The following is a 10,674-nucleotide window of genomic DNA, read 5'->3' as shown; positions in this document are numbered from 1 at the left end:
CCCCCACGAGCCCACCCCAGAGTCCTATCTGGCCCAGACAGCGGAGGAGGTGAGCTCCGCGTTAGGAATGCACCGGGGATGCGGGGCAGGGCTCGGGGGCCATTCCGCCTTCGTTGTTCCTCCCCGAGGATCCTGAGACCTGCCCGGGATCCTCCCTGGCCTAGGAGTTGGGTGAACGGTCTGAGCGACAGCACCTGCCCGGCACAAGCGCGGGCGATGACAGAGGGTGCCCAGCGGCCGCGAACTCGACACTGGTCCTCGTTTCCTGCAGGTCGGGACCGCTCCCGGGGAGATGTACCAGAGCTTGGCACTGGCTTCGAGCCCCGGCCAGGCCACCTACGCCGACTCGGGAGCCTTTCTGCACGCTGCGGGCGCGGGATCCCCGATGTTCGTGCCGCAGGCGCGCGTACCTTCCATGCTGTCTTACCTGCCGGCGTGCGAAGCGGGCCCTCAGCCCTCAGCGCTCCCTGCGCACCCGGGCTGGGCGCAGGCGGCCGCCGCGGACTCCTCGACCTTTGGTTCTGGTAGCCCGCACCCACCGGGCGCACAACCGCCGGGGGCCACCGCCTTTCCATTCGCGCACAGTCCCCCCGGACCTTGCAGCCGCAGCAGCGCTGGGAGCCGGGACGATGGCGTCTACCAGGGCACACTTCTGGCTCGCGATCAGTACACCGCCTCGCTTGGGCGGCCAGTGAGCGCCTCATATCCCACAACCTACCCCACCTACGTGAGCCCCGACGTGGCCCAGTCTTGGACCGCGGGACCCTTCGATGGCAGCGTACTGCACGGCCTGCAGAGCCGCCCGGCTGGCCTCCCAGGCAGGAGGGCCACTTTCGGTGAGTGCGGGGCTCGGGCGCGGCTCCTTTGACGTGGGTGCTCGCCGAACCCGGGGTTAGCCCGTACCCTGAGAAATGCTAAACACACACACACACACACACCAATCAGGGACAGGTCTACTCGAGCCATCAGCCCAGACGTCCTGGGGCTTGTAAACCTCCGGGAATACCGTGCCTCACCTACCCTCGAAGAAAACCTTGTATACAGAATTCTTTTTTAATATGATAATAAGAAAGTACATATATTTCTGCCATTCATTTATCCGAACCCAAGACAGCATTCTAGATCTTGCCAATTTCGAGACTACGTTTTAAATATTTTTTGAAAAGTTTGGCAATGATTTTTATAAAGTTCAAAATATCCGTTCATTTAAGTAAGTCGCCACATTCGTCCTCTCTGTCGTAGAATGTTTGCATTCTAATTTGAACCCTGGTTTCGATCCTTCCCTGGAGCATAAATTCGGACAATCGAATTCTAGGCCTGTGAATCGGGGAATCGCTCACCCGGATTCTGAGTATACTCGGCAGCACACATTTTTGCCCAGCGCAGCCGAAAACCGAAGGCCACGCCTCTGTGCTGGCAACCCCAGGCCCCCTCTGAGCTACCCCTCCGGGGAACTGGAGGCAACGCCGCCCTGCTCCAGCCGCCTTTTGGCCCCCAGGCCCCGAGCGCGCAGGAAGCGGGCTCTGGCCCCGGCGCCCAGCGCAGCCCAGCGCCTGGCGCCCACCCCCGGCTGGGCGATGATTGATCCCCGCCCCGCCCCCACCCGGCGCCCCCGCCGCCCGCGCGTCGCCGGCGCCGGGCCCGGCCTGGAGGGGACCTGGGAGCCCTCCACCCCCACCCATGCCGGAGAAGCCGCCGCGCAGCCCGGCCTTCCAAGGGAGGACAGTGATTGTGATCACACCAAAGTTTCCAGGCCCTCTGCGCCCCCGAAGGATCTCGCGATCTCGCTGACCCTCTCAACCCACATCCCCTGGGGTCGACCCGCTTGGGCAGAGAGGCGACCAGGGGATAGCGGGTCCCCTGGGAGCGACGACCCTTGCACCCGGCTAATGCCCCTTCATCTGCCTCCCCTCCGGGTGCTGAAGCTCCTGCTTCCCAAGCAGGTCACAAATGCAGACGCTGGCACTGGACCCTGGTTCAAAGAGGGACCCGCCCCAGGTGTCCGCCCTAAGGTTTGGTTTATTCACACTTCCGCCTTATAAAAACAACCCTAATGAATTTCACCGTGTGCCGATTAAAAATTTAAAAATGAGACAAGGCATATAAATAATTGGTTTAGTAGAATAGAATTAAGGCACGACAAAGGGAGGAGGGGTCCTGCAGAAGCCCTCGGGCTGGGGGCAGGGCAGAGGCGCCGGCCCACAGCCCTCAGCCGCTTCTTCCCGTAGCGTCCGACTTCTTGGAGGAGTTCCCCGGCGAGGGCAGAGAGTGCGTCAACTGCGGCGCCCTTTCCACTCCGCTGTGGCGCCGAGATGGCACGGGCCACTACCTGTGCAACGCCTGCGGCCTCTACCACAAGATGAACGGTGTCAACCGGCCGCTTGTGCGGCCCCAGAAGCGCCTGGTGAGTGCGGGCTGCGCGGCGGGGGAAGGGCCAGAAGGGCCAGGGTCTGCTGCTGGGCGGTTGGCTCCTGCAAAGCTCCCAGCAGTCAGGCAGCCCGCGAAGCCCAGACGTGGTGAGGCCAGCTCATCTCCTCCAGGACCCCTAGTGGAGGAAGAGGCAGGGACCAAGCCCGGCTCCTAATGGGAATCTGGCTGGCAGCCCAGGGCCCAGAGTCTGCCCAGTCTGGCTGCTTAGCTCTTGTTGGGATGGGCACTAGATGTGAGCCACCCGCTGGGCCACCACTCAGGAAGGACCCAGTTTTGAAGACAAGCTCTTCCCTGAGTGGGCAGACCAGAGTGCTGGTCTGAGGCCCCAGGGCCCCCCCTGCAGCCAGGCCAGCCAAGCTCATGGTGGCCTGCCAGGGATGGGGCTGGGGGAGGCGTCCGCAGAGTCGGTGCTTATGTGGGGGACATCGAAACCCTAAATGGGAGGTTCTGGGGGGCTGTGCCCTTGGGGAGCCTCCAGGAAGCCCAGCCTCAGCCTGTTCCTGCTGGGCAAAGCTCATTTCCCTTCTGTTCCCCGATGTGTGAGGAGTTGGGAGTTGGTGTGAGAGCCATGGCAGGGCTGGCTCACTAGAAGCTGGACAGAGGTGTGGAGGTGTGGAGGGGCTTCACTCTTCAGCATGTCACAGGCAAACCTTTTAAGGTCACGTTTTCAATGAGAGTTTGGGGTGTTGACAAGGCATTCAGGTTATCCAAAGCTGATGAGGCCACATGGCCCCTGCAGGGCTCAGGTCTGGGCAGGGGTGTCCCTGGGGCACCAAGCCCTTCTGCCTAACAGTGTGAGCCCCGCACAGGGCCATCCACTGGTGCTGGCCTGTGGGCCTGCAGTGCCATTCAGCACTGGCCCTCAGGGTGCACAGCTGTGTGTGAACCTGAGCCCTGCACAGGGGCAGCCCTTGAGGTCTGGGAGGCAGGAGAGGAGGTGCGGTGGCCCCTGGGCAGCCTGCTTCTCTTCCTCTCAGCTGCCTAGGGCTTGGGAACTTCAGGTCTCCACTCCGATGCTGGGGAGGGCCACCTCAGAGGCCCCCACAGTGTCCTCTAAGCCCTTTCTCCAGCGAGTCCTTCCCCCTCCCCACAAATGTGGCTGGTCTGGTCTGAACTCCATACAGGCTTTGCTGACGGGGAAACTGAGAACAGGTAGGGAGGTGGCAGGTAGGAGCAGGTCCTGTGGTGGGACTGCACCCCAGCCCCTCAGGCCACAGCCTCCCCTGGGTATCAGGCCAGTTGGCTCCTCAGGCTGTGCCCACCTTCCTCATGCCAGGCCCTGAACGGGGCACCAGGACACACCTAAGGAGTGAAGAATGGGCTGGGCTGTGGCTCAGTGGTAAGGCACTTGCCTTGCAGGCGTGAAGCCCTGGGTTTGATCCCCAGTTCCAAAACCCAAAGACAAAAAAAAAAAGCCAACCCAAGAAGTGGGGAATGAATCTGGAGCCGCCCTGTTCACGTTGTACATAGCAGACGGTTGATGGGGTGGCGTGGACCCCAACCCCAACCCCGACCCTTGGCTGGCCTGGGGATGTGAGGCCTGTCTCCTGGCTGGGAGAATGGGTGATAAGCTTGGCAGATGCCTCCTGAGAGGCTGCAGGTCTCTAATTACCTGCCTGCCCCCTTCTCTAAGGCCACGGGCCTTGGATGGTAGGAACAGTCTGGTCACTCCAGGCCTATCCCAACCTGAGCATAGAACATGTCCAGGAAGTGTGTGCCAAGTGAGACCTTCAGGGGCCCCCTCTACTGCCCATCTCTCCCCCAGGAGGACCCTGGGAATCTCTCCTGACCTGCTTTAGGGTTCCCAGCCCATGATGCAGAGTTGAGCACCACATCTGGCTGATCCTGCAGAGCTGGGCAGAGCATGGACACCCAGGGCCTCACACGTACTAGGCGAGCACTCTACCTCAGAGCCACAACCCAGCCCCATGTCCTGTTCTAAAGGAGTACAGTCATCTTAGAACTATCATCAAGATTACAGGAAAGTGACAGGAAAGCAGCCACCATCCCCGCCGGCAGGAGCCCTAACTCTCTGGTCCTTTGTGTGCTTTTCTGGGTGCATCAGCACCTCCAACCTAGGCTTCTGTCATGGTGGACAAGCAAGGGGAGTGGTCACAATGGCCCCAGTCCACCTGCCTCCTCATCTGCAGTACACACCTGTCACACCTACATCCCCACCAGAGTCTGGGCTCCATGTGCATGGACATGGTCTGGGCCCTCTGAGCTCACACAAGCCAGAGCCCAGCAGCCAGGGTCAGAGAGGACAGCAGACCCACAGCCCAAGGCCAACTCCAGCACCAGCTCCAAGAAGGAGCCAGTCAGGTGGGCTGAGCATCCTTTGTTGGCAGGTACACCTGGCCTGGGCAGGTCTCCACCTCTGATACTCCCAAGCCCGCTCCTTCTGCTCAGCCCCTGGAGACTCGTGTCCCTGAGTCAGTTTGCCCTCAGCCAACAAGAGAGCTGACTTTTCCCAGGTCAGTGTCCATTGTGTCTTCTCTAAGAGGGGCTGCTCAGGCCCTGGCCCTCCCCAGGCTCTGATTCTGGCTGTCCCCTTCCCTGTCTTGGGTAGCCGGGGCTCTGGCCTCAGAGGAGACTTCTCTATAGTGCAGGACACTGTGGCCTGCATGTTCACCTTCCAGAGTGTTCCCCTGCAGAGCAAGCGGGAGTCCGGAGTCTTGCCTGGCCGCCCCGCTCTGCCCTGCGGCCCACACTGACTTGTTTGGAAGTCTCAGGTGCACACAGAGCCTGTCACTCAGCCACCCTGGTTATGGTGAGCGGGCTTGGAAGCTCAAGTTCTTTGGAAAAGAACAGACCAAAAAACCAAACTGCAGCCAAGAGAGGCCTGGCAGCGGGTGCCTGCACATGGCCAGGCCTGGCTGTCTGGACAGTGAGGAGAGACAGGTGCAGGCTGAGGGCCTCGGTGCAGGTGTGGTGACAGTGGGGACACCAGAGCAGGACAAGGGCAGCACTGGGGGTGTGTCCCCGAAGTGTGCAGTGAAAGGAGGCAGTCTGCACCTAGTCCCCTGCCCCTTCTGGACCCTCAGCCTCCCCTCTGGACACAGGCAGTCTGAAGCAGGGGAAGGTGAATGAGGAAGCACTTCAAAATTCTTTTTGAGGTCATTCTTTTTTTTTTTTTTTCCTATTTTCTTAATTTTTTATAAAAGTAAAAACATGATCATGGTCACTGTCCAGATATTCAAACCTGGCTTCAGATGTCCCCACTGCCCACACACAGTCTGCGCAGGCCACCGGGTCTCCTCACCTTCCACACCAGAGGCAGCTCCCGGCCCCCCAGGGTGCATCCCTGGCAGCTGGGGGCCCTGTGTGTGCCTGTGCCTGTGGCAAGGGGCGAGTGGGTCTAGTGCCCAGTATGCCAGCTGGTTCAACGGGGAGAGTGCCTCAGGCCATGGCTCTCTGGTCTGAAGGGACAGCAGAGTGGGCTGCAGTGGGGCCTGGGGTGGTGCCAGGTAAGGAGCAGGACCACCAGCTACTGGGGACTTCAGACCAACAAACGCTCGAGTGCTTGCACTCCGGGGGTAGCAGGGAACCTAGCTGCCCAGAGCACTCGCTGTCCTGTGGCTGGGACCTGGGTTCTGCTCAGAGCTGCAGCCCTGCAGGAGGTGCCAAGGTCAGGGCTGCCCCCTGGGGAGAGCAGGATGCATGGATGGGATGCTCAGCATCCTGGGCCTCTCAGACAGTGGGCTCTGGAAGGGCAGAGGGAATGTCCAAGTTCCTGCCCCCAGAGGTGGTACAAGGGAGGCTTCCCCTGGAGACTGGCTGGGTCTGGCTGACTGGGGCCCGTGCTCCTGCCGTGGAGTTGCCACCACCCAGGACCATGGGCCCTGCCTCCCTTCCAGGGTGGTACCAGCTCCCTCCACTCCAGGGAAATGAGCCACAAGCCTCATCCCCAGGGTGCTCCCAGGGAGACCGTTGGTGACTCCCAAGTGGCTGGACATCAGCCCAGCAGCCAGGGTGTGGAGGCCACGGGCCTGGGAATGGACGCTCTTCCTCAGTCTCCCCAGCCAGATGAGCTGTGGCCCTGAGGCTGGTCTCCTGACCTGGCCCCCTCCTCACCTTTCTACCATGGAGATTGGGCTCAAGTCCTGCCTGGACACAGAGGCCCAGAGAACACAGGGGTGGAATTCTCAGGGCCTGGCAGCTGCTTGCAGCAGGGTGCCATGGGGAGGGAGGGCAGTTCCATACCGGAGGATTTGGGGAAAGCTGGCGCTTGGGCTTTAGACAACCCCCTGCCCCACTCCTAGGCTGTCCTCCAGAGCAGGCCCATGCCTCAGCCACAGCCTGGGAGAAAGGGGTGGGCAGGAGGTGGTCCGGGAGGCCAGCTTGCTTGGCCCTTGTCCTCTTCCTGAGGTGTGAGGGATGGGGAAGGGGACACTGAGGTCACCTTGCTGCTCCTCTGACGCAGGCGAGTTTGCTCTCTCACTTAATGGTTCTCTGGCTTGGTCCTGGGCAGGTGTATACAGAGGGGCATGGCTTTGTCCTGGTGGACTCTGTCCCTGTGCCCCAAGGCACCACTCTGTAGTCTGGACCCTGCAAGGCATCCCCATAGTCCTGGAGAGAAGGGCCAGGGACCCAGACCAAGTGGAGCAGTTTGAACTGGGGGAAGGGGGTGGACATGGTCAGGGGCATCATCCAAGAGCAGGGCCAGGAGTGGACAAGGTCTGGGGCAGGCAGCTGGGAAGTTCTGCTGTGGGGTTTGGGAAGGGCATCAAGCAGAGGCGCTCCTGTGGCTCCCAGGCTCCAGGGACAAGACTCCACGCAAACACGGAGCTGAGGGGACAGGCCTGCAGAAGTGACCCCCAAGCCACAAGCACAGCAGAGGCTCCACAGGGCCTCCACTTGCTCCAGTTGACACTCTTCAGGGCATGAGTCCTGCCACCCCTGGCAAGGCTCTCATCGGCTTCTCTGTCCCCAGTCCTCGTCCCGCCGTGCTGGCCTCTGCTGCACCAATTGCCACACGACCAACACCACGCTGTGGCGGCGGAACACAGAGGGCGAGCCCGTGTGCAACGCCTGTGGCCTCTACATGAAGCTGCACGGGGTGAGTGTGCCCGACGGGCAGCCTGGCCTCTGCCGGGGAGCTGGGAGGAACCAGGCAGGGTGGCCCCAATGGCCCTCCGAGGTTGGAACCAGGGTCCAGCACTGCCTGCTCACCCTGCCTGGGGGAAAGACACAGGCCCAAGGTGCAGTGGCCAAACAGAGCTTGAACACTGGCCAGCGCCCGCCGTCCAGGAGCAAGGGGCTGTGGGCCTAGACGAGGGAGGCGGCTGTGCCCACCCTTGCTGTCCCTACCAGGTGCCTCGGCCACTGGCCATGAAAAAGGAAAGTATCCAGACTCGCAAACGGAAGCCGAAGAGCACTGCTAAGACCAGGGGCTGCCCAGGTGCGTGGGGAGGCTGCCCAGGTGTGTGGGGAGGCTGCCCAGGTTCGTGGGGAGGCTGCCCAGGTGCAGGGCCCCATGCTAAGGAGCCCAGCCCAGCCCCGAGCCCGGCTCCCACCAGCAGTGTGTATGTTTGGTCCAAGCGCCATCTTCCCAAGGGAGGGACTCCCCAAGGACTGGCTCCAGGAGGCACAGGGTGGATGACCGGTCCAGCAATGGGGCCAAGCCAGGGCAGGATGCACCTCTCTGGCCCAGACAGGAGAAGCAGCCTGGCCAGATGTGGCACCTTCTGTAAGTGCCCCTCCTCCCCCACCTAGGATCCGCAGTGAATGCCACAGCCTCCCCGCCTGCTGTCCCCAACACGGAGATCTTGGCTGCCACTTTGAAACCAGAGCCAAGCCTGGTGTCCCCAATGGGTGCCGAGCCCAATGTCACCTCCCAGGTATGGAGGACAGAGTGGGGAGGGGTGCCCAGAACTGGTCCGTACCCCTTCTCAGGGTTCCATCAGAACCCCCAAGGGCCTCCCCCAGAGCTCAGCTGGGCATGTGGTCAGCCTCAGTCATCAGGAAGTGTCCGTGGGCACAGAGCCCTGCATGTCACATGCCTTACCGAGAGCGAACCTCAGGAGGGATCCCAACCCCGTTCAGGGAGCCGAGGGCCCCCCAGGGAAGCGGTCCATGCAGGAAGGCCAGGCTGCTCCTGGGTTCTCACACAGCCCTCCTCCCTGCAGGCCCCTGGCCAGGTGGATGGCCCCCTGACCCCCGGCCACTTGGAATTCAAGTTTGAGCCTGAAGACTTTGCCTTCTCCTCCACGGCCCTGGGCCCCCAGGCAGGCCTCAGTGGTGCCCTACACCAGGAGGCCTGGTGTGCACTGGCCTTGGCCTAGGCCCCAGCCAAGGTGTCGTCGGGGGCTCCCTGGACAGCGCCCACAGACTCACCTGCTGCTGGCAGAGATTGCCAGGCCCATCCACCACAGAGCCATCCTCCTGAAGTCTAGAGGCTTGGGAGTCACTCAACATGGTGGTACAGACAGCCCAGAGCGAGAGGAAAGCTGAGGAGGGGTTTGAGCCCCTCTGCCCACGCCCTGCTCGGGCCTCTCCGTACCACAGCACGTTTACAGGCGGTAGCCGCTGGATGAATCCTGACCTCCTGCTAGGAAGCCAGGGCCCCAGGTGAAACCCTGAGGCCCCAGGAGCCTGGAGCCTGGCGTGGAGCCTGGCATGGGGTCTGGCATGGGCCCTGCAGCCTCCTGTCCTCCACTGCCCACATTTGATGGAGGGAGCTGCAAACACAGCACTTTCTCTCCCAAGGGCTCAGGCCCTCCGGGATGGGTGTGCAGGCCGTGCACTGTACCTGCACACCACCCCCAAGGGTGCTGTCCACCCTGCGTCCGTCTCAGGATTGTGTCTTTATTTAGACAGTTTTTCCAGAGGGGGCAGTAAAGGACCTCATTCTCAATGTGTCCATGTGTCGCAGCCATTTCTGACGGGCAGCCTGAGTACTGGGGCCCATTAGAACCTGCACAGAGGCATTGTCAGAGCTGGGGTGGCCTGGGTCCTGGTCAGCTGCAGCATCAGTCTCAAATGCTGTCCAGTCTCGGCAGCCCCCTGTGGAAGGTCTCATGACTAGAGCAACTCTGCACTGGGACTGGGGGCCAGCTGTGGAAGACCACCATCAGGCAGACCACAGGGAGCGGAGGGGAGCCCCTTCTCAGCTCCCGCCAATCCACAAGTCTTTAAACGTGAAATCCTCCAATTTGAAGCCTCTTTCAAGTTCCAATCTTGAAAGTCTTTTACGTATTGCCAGCAGGCTGGAACACAGCTGCTGGCAAGCCACAGTGGCCACCACTGACAGCTGTGCTCAAGCCCAGGGTCATCCCTCCAGGGGTCCTTCCAGCCTGGTGTCCACCTGAGGGAGGCTGGTGGTTTATTTGTGTTTGTTTTTAAAACAAGCAAAGCCATAACAACCGTTGTGAATAACGCCCTTGAACCCACACTCTCCCTCCCGGTCACCCCATGGGACTTCCTAGCCTGGGCCCTGCCTGCCAGGCACAGCCACCCCAGGGGTCACTCTGCCCTGGCGGCCATCAGTTCTGGAGACTGAGCAGGACTTCCCTAGCTGCCCTGAGTCATTTCAGGAGCCTGAAGGACACCCACAGGCCTTCATGCTCAGAGTCATGGCCCTTCAGGGTCCAGTGGCGTAGGGGAAGGACACTGGACAGAGCAGGGTCAAGGGGCAGCAGGTGCTGGAGGGTCCTGGAGGTGCAGAAGACCCGGGTGGCAGGGAGTCTTGCCCCTCCTCCTGGAGGCCTCCCCAACTGCCTCTCTGTCTACCAGACACCTGTGGACAACGTGGTGACTTCAGCCCTCTGCCTGCTGGACCAGGCTGAAGGAGGCTCAGGCATGGCCCTTCGTTCTGGCCCAGGAAGTGGGAGATTTTCAGCTTGAGAGGGGGCGGGTACAGCCCCCTCCCCCTGGCCCCTAGTGCTGACGTGTGCAGACACCCAGGCCCACCCTGGACAGTGGCTCCCTGGATCTGAGGAGGGCCCAGGAGTGAACGTTTTGAATAAAGACCCTACCCCTCTGGGGAGGAGGGCCCTAACTTGAGAAGCCCTGCACTAAGATGTAGCTTCAGGCTAGGAATCTAGGTCAAGTCCCTGCCACTTGTTGTCCATCTGGCCCAGGGGACAGGGCTGAGGGTCCCATGGACTCTGGTGAGCACCACAGGCACAGGGCAGTGCTGCGAAGGCTTGCTGCCATCTCCCGTCCAGGTCCCGCTCAGGTGAGGGAACAGGCACAGAGAGGTGAAGGGGTCACCCAGCCAGGTAGGGCTTCAGCACCCCGTCC

The 10,674-nt window shown here is 61.5% G+C and overlaps 1 protein-coding gene across 1 annotated transcript; it reads left to right on the top strand.

Annotated features, from left to right (window-relative positions):
* The first annotated feature begins 292 nt into the window (after positions 1 to 292).
* Positions 293 to 8,714, top strand: Gata5 (GATA binding protein 5). Its single transcript, XM_076849241.2, has 6 exons — positions 293 to 836; positions 2,229 to 2,404; positions 7,364 to 7,489; positions 7,744 to 7,831; positions 8,146 to 8,270; positions 8,559 to 8,714. Exons 1-6 carry the CDS (start codon positions 293 to 295, stop codon positions 8,712 to 8,714), a joined length of 1,215 nt encoding a protein of 404 aa, XP_076705356.2.
* The last annotated feature ends 1,960 nt before the right edge of the window (positions 8,715 to 10,674 follow it).

Source organism: Callospermophilus lateralis, chromosome 3 (assembly GCF_048772815.1).
Source record: "Callospermophilus lateralis isolate mCalLat2 chromosome 3, mCalLat2.hap1, whole genome shotgun sequence".
Taxonomy (NCBI): Eukaryota; Metazoa; Chordata; class Mammalia; order Rodentia; family Sciuridae; genus Callospermophilus; species Callospermophilus lateralis.
Note: the sequence above shows the minus strand (reverse complement) of the source record. Positions and strands in the feature narration are given on the sequence as shown.